The sequence below is a fragment of the Oryx dammah genome, unplaced genomic scaffold (genome assembly GCF_014754425.2).
Source record: "Oryx dammah isolate SB20612 unplaced genomic scaffold, SCBI_Odam_1.1 HiC_scaffold_8, whole genome shotgun sequence".
NCBI classification, from domain to species: domain Eukaryota; kingdom Metazoa; phylum Chordata; class Mammalia; order Artiodactyla; family Bovidae; genus Oryx; species Oryx dammah.
Genome location: NW_024070192.1, coordinates 2,031,609 through 2,047,434, shown reverse-complemented (window position 1 = coordinate 2,047,434; position 15,826 = coordinate 2,031,609). Strand labels below are relative to the sequence as shown.

Here is a 15,826-nt window from a genome sequence, read left to right as displayed (position 1 = left end):
AGCCATCAGAGTTTAATTGTCTCGTGCACCATAAAGAAAATCGTCAGTTGTTAAACTCTCATATTTTAAGAAAATCAGAATTATGCATTTGTTGAACTTCTGAAAGTACTACATTTAAATGAATTGTGATTTGCTATAAATCTGTAAGGTTTTTTTGACTCCTGGAAAGATAATCACCATTTTATCTCTATATGAGATGATAACTTGATAATTTTGTTTATAGCTTAACCAGAACTATATTTTTCATTATGTACGAGAGCTGTAATTTTCAGTACATGAGCATACATAGAAATGAAGCGATTGGCTTAATTTTAAGAATGAAACAGCTAAAATAAAGCTGAAGTTTTGTTTAAAATGATTTTTTTTTAATTGTTAAGGCTTGTGTTTTTAGCCATAACTGTGTCTGTGTTCCCTTTTTAGGCTTTCCTGGGTTCTTCTCTACGCAAGTTTGATTTTTCTCATGTCCTTTCTCATGGCAGTCATCGCAACAGCATCTTCCTTATTCCCTCAGAGTAGCTGCTTTGTGATATTTCTCCTTTTTTTCCTCTATGGCTTATCATCTGTAAGTACTTTAACTTGAAATGGGAATAAAGGACTCCCAAAATATTTGATTAATACAGTAAAGTCTTATTTTTTGGTTTACTTGCAGTCAACTTCCCATGAAAGATAGGATTGTTCCTCGGTTAACTCTGATGAATGAGTTGTATTGTTGTACCTCCTCACTTTTAGGAAAGTTACACAATATTCTCAAGTTTAAATTTAACTAGTTTTCACATGATGTATTCCACACACTTCCTCTGAGTCTGTCTTTTATGATCTTCATATAACTGTGCTTATACACCATTAAGATGGTCTTGTACTAGACTCTATTTTTTTTTTTTCGTGAAATCCTAAACGTTTCAAGGTAATATGTGTTACAGGACGATGCTGTGTAAAGATATGTCTTTGTAAATTTAATTCTTTGACACTGCTGATACAGGTTGGGTATTTGGTTGAATGCTGGTTGTGCACGACCAGCCGTTTTTTGTTTTCTTTAAATATGTATTTGGCTGTGCTGGGGCTTAGTTGCAGCCTGTGGGGTCTAGTTCCCCGACCAGGGATCAGACCTGGGCCCCTGCATCGGGAGCGTGGAGTCTTAGCCACTGGACCACCAGAGACGCCCCAGCCTTTGTTTCCCGTGGCCCTAGTTTCCGTTCTGCTTGGCCCACGTGCCCATGCTGTATCAGCTGTGAGATATTGTGACTATCATCTCTGCTCTTTAACACGACAATTTATAACTTGTATGTGAAAGTGAAAGTCGCTCAGTCGTGTCTGACTCTTTGCGACCCCATGGACTATACAGTCCGTGGAACTCTCCAGGCCAGAATACTGGAGTGGGGAGCCTTTCCCTTCTCCAGGGGATCTTCCCAACCCAGGGATCGAACCCAGGTCTCCTGCATTGCAGGTGGATTCTTTACCAGCTGAGTCACCAGGGAAGCCTGCCTCAAATAACATGTATGCTTCTCTATATAGTTGGGTGGTTTTTAACTGACTCTGTTTCCTATCAGCACATTAAAAGCTAGGTCCTCTATTTGAAAGCTTGCCGAGTTGTTGTTTTGTTCATGTTTGAACATGTCTAACTGCAGAGACGCCTGGTAGTTTCTGCTTTCTGTGAGGTTGAGATGGTCATGTTTGCCTATTAAATAGATAAAGAGCAGTTCTAAATATTTGTCAGTTTATATTGTTAATGTATAGCACTGTTTGTATGAAAATTAAATATCTCAGCATGACCTTTAGAAATTTGTTGTTTTTTAGTTGCTAAGACATGTGTGTCCAACTCCTTGGTACCCCATGGACTATAAAAAAAGGAGCTCACCAGGCTCCTTTGTCCTTGGTATGTCCTGAGCAGGGATACTGGGGTGGGTGCCACTTCCTCCTCCAGGGGACCTTCCCAGGCCAGAGACTGAACCCGTGTCTCTTGCATTGGCAGACAGACTCTTTACCCCTGAGCCACCAAGGAATTAATTAGGAATTGATTGAATTTTAGTGAATGGAGTTTCTAATGAAAATAGCTTGTTTTTTCACAAGCAAAAATTTAATCTTATTTTTACATTGGTGTACATGAACAATGTATTAACATTAACATTTGTATCTTACAGGTATTTTTTGCTTTAATGCTGACACCTCTTTTTAAAAAGTCAAAGCATGTGGGAATAGCTGAATTTTTAGTCACGGTGGCTTTTGGGTTTGTTGGCCTCTTGGTGGTCCTCCTGGAAAGTTTCCCCCGATCGCTAGTGTGGCTCCTCAGCCCCTTCTGTCAGTGCACTTTCCTGATTGGCATCGCACAGGTACGTGAAGTGTTTAGTCTTGCTTTCCCCAGGTGCTTTCTTTCTTTCCACTTCCATGCAGCGTATTATACTACCATGAATCCTGCCTTTGGTTTGCAAAAAGTTACGTTACAATAAACATGAGAAGGGATGCTATTTGAAAACCGGAGTACGTTTTATATTGATTTCATTTATGTTTTCTCCATTTTTAAGCTTTTCATTTGTATGACCTTTTTATCAACGAGCTCTCCACTCTTTGTTTTAATGGAACTCAGTAGTCTGTTTCACTGGAACAACTCAGCTTGTTAGAAGTCACTGGTTAAAGCACCAGGTGGCTCAGTTGTACAGAATTCACCTTCCAACACAGGAGACACAGCTTTGACCCCCGGGTTGGAAAGATCCCCTGGAGGAGGAAATGGCAACCCTCTTCCATCCAGTATTCTTGCCTGGGAAGTCCCATGGACAGAAGAGCCTGGCAGGCTACAGTCCATGGGGTTGCAAAGAGTCGGACAGCCACAGTTCTTATCTCACTACTGCGGTCATCAAAATTTGTCTTCCTGACCCAGGGATTGAGCCCGGATCTCCTGCATTGGCAGGCATGTTCTTTACCATCTGAGCCGCCAGGGAAACCCTGGTGCATTTTATAAGTCCAGGACTCAGGGGATTGTCTTTATCTGAATAGTATTGGTGTTTATGGACTTCCCTTGTGGCTCAGCTGGTAAAGAAGCCACCCGCAATGCGGGAGACCTGGGTTTGATCCCTGGATTGGGAAGATTCCCTGGAAAAAAGGAAAGGTTACCCACTCCAGTATTCTGGCCTGGAGAATTCCATGGACTGTATAGTCCATGGGGTCGCAAAGAGTCGGACACAACTGAGCGACTTTCTCTTTCACTTTCATTGGTGTTTAGAATGTGATTTTTCTTAGTTTTTAAGAGCAGTGAGGCTCTAAGAGGAAAATTCTCACAAGAAACTGCTTTATATATTAGAACATATATTTAGTTAATCTGTAAAGAAGAAAAAATGTGATTACTTCATATAAGAAGTAATTGGCTGGATAGACTTCTATTTGCAGGACTTGAATTGTTTGTGAATATCAAGTCTAACGGAGGTGAATTATTTGAGACCTCAAAGCTGGGGTTGCACGTTCTGAGTATTCACTGTGTCCCCCTTCACTGAGGAAGACAGGATTATAGATTCACAGGTTTGTGTTGAGTGGGAGGGACTTTTGGTGCCACGTAACCCACCTTCATTTCATGGATGGGGATGCTGATGCCCTCTGCGGTGCAGTTAGAGTCTGTCCCTTCATGGCGGGCCTGCAACGCGGGCGAGACCTCAGCACTACTGTCCTTCTTCCCGCTCTGCCAGCACACCTGCTGTGAATAATTTAATAGCAGCGTTGATTAGTTATAGCCCCTTCTCCCTTTTCAGGGTTGTAAGGTGCTGACCATAAGTTTATCCTCTGATAACTTGTGTGACTTCTCTGGACCGTAAACCCTTTCGCTAGCGTCAGCTTTCATTTCATTTGATAGCCGTAGCACTAACAAGACACGCTGCGAGAGCCGACCGACGGCTTTAAAACATGATCAGACAGGGCTGTCGGGGTAACTCATGTTCTGGTCAAGCTTTATTGTTCTCTGTATAAGTTCACATTGCTCATTTGGCTAGACCGTTCACTCTCCTAGCGGCCCGGTTTCTTGACTCTGGGCATAACGTGGCTTTTGCTTATTTTTGGCCATTTTCGTATTATCGGGTGGACGTTTCTGTTTTCCAGGTCATGCATTTAGAAGACGTTGATGAAGGTGCTTTAGTTTCTAATTTGACTGAAGGCCCGTGTCCTCTAATCATTGCCATTACGATGCTGCTGCTTAACAGCATTTTCTACGCCCTCTTGGCTGTTTATCTTGATCAAGTCATTCCAGGTACGCAGGTAGTCACTGAGTTTTACTTGAAAGATTTTTCAGGTTTTTGTCCACCTAAAGTTACCTTTTCTTACAAGATTAATGCTTTATTGTTTTTGACTTTTTAAATATTCTTTTTGAAATATTCATTTATTTTTGAGTGCGGGATAATTGCTTTGCAATATAGTGTTGGTTTCTGCCATACATCAGCGTGAACCAGCCTCATGTGTACACGTCTCCTCCCTTGTGAGCCTCCCTCCCACCTCCTCTCCATCCCAGCCCGCTCTGCTGTCACAGAGCACCAAGTTGAGCTTCCTGTGAGTTAACTTAATTTTAGCTTTTTTTCTAGCTGAGTACTCTAAGTCGTATTCACTGTTAGCAGCTTTTAATTTAATTGTAATTGTATTTTGTACCTTACACCTTAACTTCCAGTGAATGTAAGGAGACTGGGCAAAAAGAGACAGTTTGTTTTGAAAGCCTTAAATCCCTAATTGATCTTTTTAACTCAGTCCTTCCCCATGTCCGTTTTTTTTGGCTGAAGCGCTTCACTATTGTACCCTCTAAGGTCCGAGACAGTGGAGCAACCTTGTAACCTCTCCCATCCCCGTGTCTTTTATCCTCCACCTACTTCAAGCCTGCGCAGGTTCAGAATATTATTAAATAACCCCTGCCCCCTTTCCTTTCCCCCTTGAGTTCCTCGTTCCTTTTGTCTGTGTTCTTGATCTGCAGTCTTACATGACAAGACACATGTGACTTTTAAGTTTTAATTACTTACAATTGAACAAATGAGCGATTCCTTCCTCAGCAGGGCGAGTGTTGTGTCAGTCACTCAGTCGTGTCCCACTCTTGGTGACCCCATGGACTGTAGCCCGCCAGGCTCCTCTGTCCACGGGATTCTCCAGGCCAGAATCCTGGAGTGGACACCCATGCCCTCCTCCAGGGGATCCTCCCGACCCAGGGATGGAACTCAGGTCTCCCACGGTGCCAGCAGATTCGCCCTCCTCCAGGGGATCTTCCTGACACAGGGGTTGAACCCAGGTCTCCCGTGGTGCCGGCAGATTCTTTACCAGCTGAGCCCCCAGGGAGCAGCGCAGGCACCGGCTGAGGGGTCAGCAGCTGCCCCTGGTCACTGGTTACAGCGCAGACGAGGTCTTATCCACTGTTGTGAAGTCCTGTTTGGCTGCACTGTTCTAGACCATGGCAGTAGTGCTCATCTAATTACCTACCTCAAGTCTGTCTAAGAACCTTGCCATTGCCTTTAGTCAAGCTGATCTCCTGCTCAGAAACCTTGCTGAGCACATCCTGGTGAATTAAAGAGAACCTTGTCGAGTGTCGATGCTTTTATGCATCCGGTCCCTTGGTACCACTGCTCCCCTCTCCTTATTGCATTTAACATCCATCCATTCAGTCCTATCTATTTAAACACATCTCCAGTGTATCAGTTAGATTATGTTTAGTTAATCATGTAACAGAGGACCTTTGTTTAATTGTCTTAAACAAGAGGGAAATCAATCTCTTCGTTCAGAGTCCAGAGTCAGGGTGGGCTCCCAGTTGGTTGCCTTGCTTGGCTGTGTCATCAGGATCCCACCTTCTCCGTGTTGCTGCTCCTGTCTCAGAGTCTGGTGGATCTGTCTCCTGGTGCCTGCATGGGGTTGCACTTCTTCGTTCAGGTCCAGTGGGAGAGGGACAGGAGACTTGTGCCCAGCAAGCCCTTCGCTTCTCTCTAGTTGGTGCCTGCTCGTGGCTGAAGCAGAGGAGTCCCCAGAGCCTGCCCATATGGTCCACTAGACTCTCTCTAGTTGGGAGCAGCTCCCTCTGAAACGTGGTCATCGGCGGGGGGCGTGTTAGAAAGGATGGGGAATGTTGGTTCCTGGGGAGAGGGAGAAAGCCCGCCTGTGCCGTGGGCAGCCAGCCTGGCGCCTCCTGTGTCGGTCCTGCCCTGTTACGCTCCTCCGTCTAAACAGTCTTCTCTGTGAGCTGTAGCAGCCCTTCTGAATACTGTCTGCTCCCAAAAGACTAAGGTGATGCCGACTCCAGCCTTCAGAATACCCCGACGTACACGCTTCACCTTCTGAACTCTTGCTGGCACTCATGCCTCACATTGTATGCTGCGTGTTAGCCATTAGATATGTACGTGTCCTCATAATGATGGAAGTCTCTAGGGCGGAAAATGTGCCCTGCTTACCTTTTACATTCCATGGACTCGCAGCAACCCTGAAACTCTGTATGCACAAGAGTTATCTGTCAGTAGACTTCTACTTTTCCCGCACTGTTGACTTAGTAATTTATGTCTAAACTTTAGGTTGTCTTAGGTTTCACAGACTGCCTTTCTGATTTAAACACTAGTTTTCAGAAATAATTTGTTAGGATAACTCAGTTGTGTGTTTTTTTTCCTTCTCTCTCTCTCTTTTTTCAGGAGAATTTGGCTTACGGAGATCATCGTTTTATTTTCTGAAGCCATCATATTGGTCAAAGAGCAAAAGGAATTATAAGGAGTTATCAGAGGGCAACGTGAATGGGAATGTTAGTTTTAGTGAAATTGTTGAGCCTGTTTCTTCAGAATTTATAGGAAAAGAAGCCATCAGGTATGATTTAATCTCTGGCAGTTTAGGTCTTAAGAACTGCTCATGGGACATGCCATGTGTGAATCCTGTCTTTTATGAAATGTATGTAAGCATGGTATTTAGGACATTTGGTACACATTTTGTGATTTTTAAAAAACAGTATCAAGGGCTAATTCTCTTTTAAGTTTTTATTTTCTTTGTAACCATTTAGAATGAATTTGCTGCTAGGTTTGACATTTTACGTTTGAATAGAAAATTTTTTAAGTAATAAAATCTAGTATTTATAAAATTAAGCCATTTTAATATTTCATTATGTAAATTAAGAGGGATTTACTCATAGTTCAGTTGGTAAAGAATCTGCCTGCAATGCAGGAGACCTGGGTTCCATTCCTGGGTTGAAACGATCTCCTGGAGAAGGAAATGGCAACCCACTCCAATATGTTTGCCTGGAAAATGCCATGGACAGAGGAGCCTGGTAGACTACAGTCCATGGGTCTCAGGAGTTGGACATGACTTAGCTACTAAAACCATGTAAATTAAAGCAATAGATGCTAGTTTTCTATTTTTATTCGAGCTGCATTGTCTGAGACATGCCAGACATTAAATTGTGCTGTTAATTTGACAGACCCCTAGAAACTGTGACATAATTAACTTGTCACACCAGCATAATTTCAGAGAACCAGAGAAATTTATAACTATTCCTTACTAGTTCAGTCAAAACCAAATTTAAAAAAGAATAAGAAGGAGAAAAGAGAGAAAAGTGAAAGAAAAAGTGGAGTATAGTTTGTGTGTTTTAAACTTAAGAAAAACATATAGATGCAAAGGAGAACTAGGTATTTAAGATGCAATCAGTGGACTGGTGGTCAGCCTTCTTAGGAGTAAAAGTTAAACTAATGAGCAAGATGGTTAATTCTTTAAAAAAATTATGTAAAGCATTTAAAATGCAATGAGAGAATCACTTCAAGACAGTTTGAAAAGTATACTGATGTGAAATAGCATCTGATTTTTAAGCTCCCTTAATGGATGTGACAAGTATTAATCACAGATGGAAAAGAATCAAATATGAAATAAGAAATCTGTAAATTGCTTGAGTCAAATGTTTCAGTTTCTTTTTAGAGGTTGACTTGTCATGAAAAATGAATGAATTACACTTAAAATGGAGAGAAGTAATATACTCTTTTCTCGTAGTTTCTTTAAAATACTTTTATTATTGTTGCCAGGTTTCTTTGATTTATTGTTCTAGTGGGAAGATACTTTATTCCCATTAAATATGACAGCTTTGATTAAAAATATCATGCACAAAGAAACACACTTGGAGACTGCTTTAAATACTTAAAGGAGTAAACGGTGTTTTTCAGAATCAGTGGTATTCAGAAGACCCACAGAAAGAGAGGTGAAAATGTGGAGGCTTTGAGAAGTGAGTACCTCTCCTCCTGTTCAGTCTGTAGGATTAAGGTACAAATGGAAAATTTAAACTCCTTTACCACAATTTTCCGTCTTTCCTGTAGAGATACTCTCTATGTGATTAATGTTCAGAATAAAAGTTAACAACGTCAAAGTAGTAAAGGAAAAAAGTAGTATCTACTAAGATGGAAAGTTGTCGATTCTTAAACCTGCGTCCTTTTTAATTTTATTGTCATGCCTGTGTATACAGGGCTTCCCAGGTGGCGCTAGTGGTAAAGAACCCGCCTGCCAATGCAGGAGGCATAAGAGACTCGGGTTCGACCCCTGGGTGGGGAAGAGCCCCTGGCGGAGGGAACAGCTACCCACTCCAGTATTCTTGCCTGGAGAATCCCATGGACAGAGGAGCCTGGTGGGCTGCAGTCCATGGGGTTGCAGAGTCAGACTCAACTTAGAGAGTCAAACAACAAAATGCTGTTGGTTAACTTCTAATTTTTTGCTGATATTTTTAACATGCCTCTAAATACCTTTGGAAACAAACTTTTGTTCTTCTCTTTGTTTTAATTTCCTTTGTTGTTTAGTCGCTTTCTGTCCATGGGCTTTCTTAATACCCTTGGGAGTTCCCAAAAGTGGGTACATAGAAACCTCCCTCCTGATATTTTGTGCCCCCTGACTCTGTCAGTGTAACAAAAAATAAAAGTTTATTTTGTGTTACCTTTTCTTACTGTTCATACTGTTGACTATAAGAAAGAATTATTGTATTACAATATTAAATCTTACATTATTAAATATGCTGGTAACTTCTGTCTTTAAATCTATTGACTTATTTCAAGATTGCCCAAGTATTATGATCTGTCTTATTGTGCAAGACTCAGCAAATAAAGATTGCATTTGAGCGCCCTTTTCCCTGCTCTAGGTTTATCGTTTGACATATACGAGGGCCAGATCACTGCCCTGCTTGGCCACAGCGGGACAGGAAAGAGCACACTGATGAATATTCTGTGCGGGCTGTGCCCACCCTCGGACGGTAAGAGTCTTCTGACTTAAGAATCTCTTAATTTGTTTTATTAGGGTTAGTAACTAAGGCACCGTGGTCATTTACTTATCCTTGAAATATGTACTGATTGATTTTTGTCAGTGATTTGGTATCAAGTTCTGTGTTCGTTTTTTTCTCCTTTTTATTACACTTGTTCTTCAGCAGAAAATAAAGATGATTCAGTCATATTTAAGTAAAAATGGTCTGATTTTGTACCTGTTTTATCAGATATTGTACTCATGTTTATGTTTATTATTCATTTTCAAGGAAGGATAAACCAATTAATTGGAAATTAAATGAGGCCTATAGACATTTTGGTTGAGAAAATGAACATTTCTAAGTGAGCACCAGTCAGTTCAGAAGGAAAGAATGACAAGTGTCAGTACGGTCTCCTTAGAATTCTTAGAGCAATACCTCGAATGTGTAATTGCTGTATGTGGTTGCCCTGCAGGTGAGAATCTAGTACAGCTGCTCGGGTTTTCCACAACCACACAGAGCTGCAGGGCAGTAGATATTTCACTGGAAGAAAGGGCCGAGTTTCCGTGTATCGAACCTGCATCTTTTTAGATGTGCTTTTAACTTTTTTTTTTTAATTGGAGGGTAACTGCTGTACCATCTTGTGTCGGCCTCTGCCACACATCAGCAGTGGTTTGACTTAAAATTAGTTTTATTTTGTTGCTTATCTCTTTGTCACTCTCTGATGGTCTTTATAATATCTTTCATTCATGTAAGGATTTATTTATTTTTGGTACAACTTTCCACACTATCACACTGATTTACTAGTTCTTAAGTAAAGTGGGATGTATTAATATTCAGCTTATAGGATAAGAAAGCTTGAATTTAGGTCAGGTGATTTTCCCAAAGTCACGCAGCTGTTCAGGGGTAAATTTTAACTTCTTCGTTCTCTTTGCCACTGTGTAGTGCTTAGAAGTGAGGGGAAATGGTTGCTAGAGTATTGTTAACAGTATAACTCACGCATCAGTGGACCCTTGTACTTAGTGTGAAACCTCTGGTCCCTTGCTCTCTCTGCTCTGTAATATGCCCTGAAAAGATTCCATTTATAGGGAATATACATGAGGCTGGAATATAAGTGGAAGCAGATCCCCATTTGTATAGAAATTAGGGTGTGTTGTGTCTTCCAGCTGTATACTAACTCTTATTTTATGTCCGTTATTAATACATACAAATAACTGAATTATTAGTATACTTTAAAACACATGTATTAATATTTAATATATTTAATGTAAATATATTTTTTGCTTTTTAGGGTTCGCATCCATATATGGACACAGAGTCTCAGAAATAGATGAAATGTTTGAAGCCAGGAAAATGATTGGCATTTGTCCACAGCTAGACATACACTTTGATGTCCTGACGGTGGAGGAAAACTTGTCCATTTTGGCATCAATCAAAGGAATACCAGCCAATGATGTCATACAGGAAGTATGTTATCTGTGTAGAAACCTTTACTCTTATTCGCTATAAATTAGTAACCGTTTGCAGTAACCTGTGTAATGAAAATATGCTTGAAAATCTAAATATAAAAACCTCTTCTGAGCCAGTGAGCAGAAAGTCATCATAAAGAATCAGATGGAACTTGGAGCAAAAGTTGCAGCACATAGAAAAAAGTCCTCATTCCGGCTGGAGGACTCCAGTCTCTCTGTGTGGGTGTTTCTTTTCTTTTCACTCCTACCGGCTTCCCCTGCCAGACAAACACATACACACAGAGCCTTTGCACTGACCCCCTTTTCCCCACTGGCCAGGGGTCACAGAAGTAAAACAGGCCCTCCCGTCAGGAATCTTTTAGTTATTTCAAAATTATTGGTGGGTATGTGTCAAAATTGGGCTTCTCCTGGTGGCTCAGCAGTAAAGAACCTGCCTGCCAATGAAGGAGACACAGGTTCCATCCCTGGGTTGAGAAGATCCCCTGGAGGAGGACATGGCAACCCATTCCAGGGTTCCTGCCCGGAGAATCCCGTGGCCTGTGGCCCCCCAGGCTCCCCTGTCCCTGGGGTTGTAGAGTCAGACGAGACTTAGTGACTAGACAACAGCAGCAATATGTCAAAATTAAATTCTATACCAGGAGAACATTTTAAAGATGGATATTAAATTGGAACACTTAGAAAGTAGTGTTGATAATTAAGTAAATGATGAGGTTTAAACCACATTTATTCACACTTGCCTTTCACAGGTGCAGAGAGTCTTACTGGATTTAGACATGCAGGCTATCAAAGATAATCAGGCTAAAAAGTTAAGTGGCGGCCAAAAAAGAAAACTGTCCTTAGGAATCGCTGTTCTCGGGAACCCAAAGGTGAGCAGATAATAGTGTTATCGATGAGATAGTTTTAAATTAATTTGAATAAAAAAGCAAGTTGTAGAAATAGATACATAGACACAGTATATGAAACATACATAAAATACATTATTATGGGTGTAATTATAATAATAAAGTTTTAAAACTGAAGTCAGAAAGATACATGACCTCTTGAAGACAGCAGTCATCTCTCAGAAGGGGAAGGGGTCAGATGGACTTCACTTGTGTCTGCAGTGTTTTATTTCTCTGAAAAAAGATCTGAAGTAAAACAACATTCGTTACATGTCAGTGGTGGCTGTTCAAGTACTGTTCTATTCCTCTCTGCAGTTTTCTGCACATTTGTTAACGGTTATAGTAATAATCTAATAATAAGGACGGAATCAAAGGTATCTCTCCCTGCTCTGTTGACTTGCTTCTGTTTGTGTCTGGCCTGTGCTGTTCTCAGTTCTCAGAAGCTGGGCTGTGCCCTGGGTCAGAAGGCTTCCAGGTCCCCCCCCGCCAGCCCCGTTTACCGCAGTGCTGTGGCCGGGGTACCCGGCGTCCCGGCTTACGGCAGTCCCTCTTCCTCCATGTTTCTGAAATGAAAAATAGTCTTAAACTGCTTTCCTTGAGTTAATATAGAACATCATCCTCTAATGAACAGTCATTACATCTGCAAAATTTAACTGTTTAGCCAAAAGCGATACACTGTGTTGTTTTTCAGTTTATTTTTCAGTGTTTTGTTTCTCAGTCTATTTATCTGGTTGTTAAACTTATGACTTATATATTACAGACACTAGTCTTTAAAATTAAAACCAAAGAAAGGATTCACATGCCAAACTGATCTAAGTCACGTATGAGTGAAAAACTCGGATCTAATACATTTTAATACGGTAACTTTAAATGGGGAGGCTTTTCAGGGTCCACATAGATTTTATACACCTTCATTTTCCTGAGGCTTCCTGTCCTCGCCCACCCCTTTGCATGCAGGTCCTGCTGTTGGACGAGCCAACAGCCGGGATGGACCCGTGCTCTCGTCACATTGTCTGGAATCTTCTCAAACACAGAAAAGCGGGCCGGGTGACAGTGTTCAGCACTCACTTCATGGATGAAGCCGACATTCTTGCTGGTGAGATTTTTTACTTGCTTTTTTAAAGGATGAGGTCTTGGGGCCAAGTGGGAATTAGACATAGAAATGCTAAATTCTGAGGAGTAAATAAATTGTGTGTTCTTCACCAAAAAGGTATTATTATACTGCTTTTAAAATCACATGTTTTTGTGTTGGGGGCGAACCCCTGACCCTCCAGTTTCGGTAGTCTGCCACGAAAGCTCACAGGACCCCACACAGGCCCACTCCCAGCATGAGTTACTGCAGTGAAGCGGACAGGGTGCAGGGCAGGGTCAGCAGAGAGCAGAGGCTTTGCTGACCCCGTGTGGGAACCAGACACACTTCCAGGGGGCCCTTCCCACAGAATCGCTCAGGAGGCACTCAGTTGTTCTGACGTGTGGGAAGTTGTCATAACAACGTAATGATAATTGATGTGATAATTTACCGTATTAACATTGGTATCTCATAGGATAATCCAGAAAATGCAAACACTAGTTATTAATGCTGTCACAGATGGTAAAATTGAAACGCCAATCTCTCTTTGCAGATAGGAAGGCTGTCATATCACAAGGAATGTTAAAATGTGTTGGTTCTTCAATTTTTCTCAAAAGCAAATGGGGAATTGGCTACCGGCTGAGGTATCGCTCCTTCTTTTCTTTTGAACTATTTGTACTTGTTTGCTAAGGGTTTTGGCTGCAGGGTCTCCCTGCTGCGCGGGCTTCCCCTGTTTTCTGGAGCAGGGGCTGCTCTTCACTGCGGTGTGCAGGCCTCTCACTGCCGCGGCCTCTCCTGTTGCGGAGCGGGCTCTAGGGCACTCAGGCTTCGGTGGTGCGGCTCCCAGCCTCAGAGCGCGGGCGCAGTAGCTGTGACACACACAGCTTAGTTTCTCCCAGGCGTGTGGGATCTTCTTGGATCAGGGATCAAACCCCTGTCTCCTGCTTTGGCAGTTGGATTCCTTACCACTGAGCCAGCAGGGAAGCCCTGTGGCACAGACTTCTGCTTAAAGCACTCAGAATTTACTTTGGGCTGTTCAGAGTCATCATAAGAAATCATGGTTTTGGGTTTTCTCCAGCATGTACATAGACAGATACTGTGCCACAGAATCTCTTTCTTCTCTGGTTAAACAACACATACCTGCGGCCACTTTGTTACAACAGAATGAGCAGCAACTTGTGTACAGCTTGCCTTTCAAGGACATGGACAAATTTTCAGGTATTCCCTACTTCTGGTTTCATGATTGCTAAACTAAGATCCTGCCTTGGGGACTGGTTCTCTTAATTTACTTGGTTTTTCACTTGGTTTATTTTTCTGTGTAATGTTTACATGCTCCCAGGTACCCAGAGTTAATATTCTGTTTCTGCTTTATTTTACTTTTGGAAACCAGAAATGCTGTAAGCCAGCGTTTCTTTTTTTCATAAATGTCATGCAAGAAATTCCTAACTAGTATGTTAACCTATGTAAATAATTGCTTGCATTATCAGGAAAGAAACTGCTCCGTTTGTTTGTAGGTCCCCTGGGAATAAGAATATAAATATACACACATGTATACATACACAGATGCACATACGTGGACACATACACACGTGGACACACATGCACACACGTGGACACATACACACGTGCAAATGTGTGCATATACAAATGTGGACACATGTACACACAACACACACACATATATGGTTGTGTAAGCCCTCAACTGCCTTTTCAGTTTTCATGATTTCATAATGAATTACATTATTATACAGTAAACTCTTGAATTATCTTATTTGTAGCCTTAATTTTCTGCATTCTGATGAGGAACTCAAGCTCAGTCTCCTTTATCTGTTGAGGGATCTCTTAATAACCATAAGGATATTACTGCTGAAGATAAGTTATACAGAAATCCCATCACATCCCTATAGTTAGATAGAAATTGTCTATGTTAGTTGAATTAGTTTGAAGAAAAGGAATCACTAGTTAACTGACGTGTACATGTCAACTTAGTGTACTGTGCCTATCATTCTGCCTGTAAAACATTCCTTAGTTTTAATTTATGTCATGGTTCACATATAACAGGTACATGTCCCTAAACAAGCATTTGGTGGGGTCCTCAGCAATTTGTAGGAATGTTGAAGGGGTTCTGAGACCAGAAAGTTTGGGAACCATGGTGGCAGCACAGTAAATTCAGTCATTTTCTACTTTTAAAGGACATTTTAGAATCATTCGTGACAGTATTCTTAGCTACACAAAGCTCTTTCATTTTTTTCCTTTTAGGCTTATTTTCTGCTCTAGACAGTCATTCAAACTTAGGTGTTATTTCTTACGGTGTCTCCATGACGACTTTGGAAGATGTATTCTTAAAGCTAGAAGTTGAAGCGGAAATTGACCAAGCAGGTAAAAACAAATCTAACAAAACATTTTAGGCAGTGAACCAGACAGGCAGTCATCCAGACAGTGATTGTGTAAGCATGTGGAACGTTTATTTGGGGAAAGAAAGGGTAGGAGTAAGCAGGTAGATAAGTAGCTGGGATGTTTGCGGATAGCAGTAGCCGCTGTGAAGGAGACAGTGGCGCGGCCCGGGGCTGCAGGTGCGGAGACGGTACCCACGTGAGATCCAGAGGCAGGAGAGAGCAGGTTTCACTGCAGAGTCTCCCTGGTGGAGGGAGCTGCTGCCGCAGCAGTGCTGACCGAGGACTGGGCGGGATGTTTTGGCGACAGAGAAGGGCAGCCAGAGCGCCAGGGAGAGCATGGCGCGAGGCGCTCGGGGGAGAGGCAGGGAGGGGCGTGGGCAGCCCCGAAGCTCGGCAGGAGTGCTCCTGTGCCTCTGTGCTGCGTGGTGTGCAGCTCGCAGAGAGTTCCAGGGCACAGGGGTAGCGTGAGCTGACACGCATCTTCAACAAGCGCGTTCCGGCTGTTGGATGCTGGATGGACTGTGAAGGAAGTCTGGAAGCAGGAAGAGCGGTTGGGAAGCTGTTACTGCTGATCCTTGTTTGAACTTGGATGGCTGTGAAAACTGGGAAATACGAACAGATTTGGGTCATGTTAGGGGCACTGGTGGTGACCTGCTTCTAGGCTCCTGTCGGGGGTTAGGGAAGGGCGGAGTCTCAGGAAGGTGTCTAAGCTTTCAGCCTGAGAATTGGAAATGGAATCGCTGTTTCCTGACCAAAGGGGAACAGCCAGTTCCTGGAAAGAAGGATTCCAGGCGTGATTTCATTTGTGTTGTTTGAGACGCTTGGTAGAC

The 15,826-nt window shown here is 42.2% G+C and overlaps 1 protein-coding gene across 2 annotated transcripts in view; it reads left to right on the top strand.

Annotated features, from left to right (window-relative positions):
• Positions 1–15,826, top strand: part of ABCA5 (ATP binding cassette subfamily A member 5) — a 63,473-nt gene that overhangs the window by 22,400 nt on the left and 25,247 nt on the right. For both annotated transcript variants that reach the window (XR_005721715.1, XM_040244414.1), the window contains exons 7-18: positions 421–562; positions 2,139–2,327; positions 4,078–4,225; positions 6,621–6,789; positions 8,127–8,185; positions 9,086–9,196; positions 10,473–10,648; positions 11,397–11,516; positions 12,489–12,627; positions 13,154–13,244; positions 13,679–13,818; positions 14,860–14,979. Coding sequence is in view for 1 of the 2 variants with exons in the window: in XM_040244414.1 (XP_040100348.1) it covers positions 421–562; positions 2,139–2,327; positions 4,078–4,225; positions 6,621–6,789; positions 8,127–8,185; positions 9,086–9,196; positions 10,473–10,648; positions 11,397–11,516; positions 12,489–12,627; positions 13,154–13,244; positions 13,679–13,818; positions 14,860–14,979 (1,604 nt within the window). In the remaining variant the exon portion in view is untranslated. The remainder of the gene's footprint in view (positions 1–420; positions 563–2,138; positions 2,328–4,077; positions 4,226–6,620; positions 6,790–8,126; positions 8,186–9,085; positions 9,197–10,472; positions 10,649–11,396; positions 11,517–12,488; positions 12,628–13,153; positions 13,245–13,678; positions 13,819–14,859; positions 14,980–15,826) is intronic.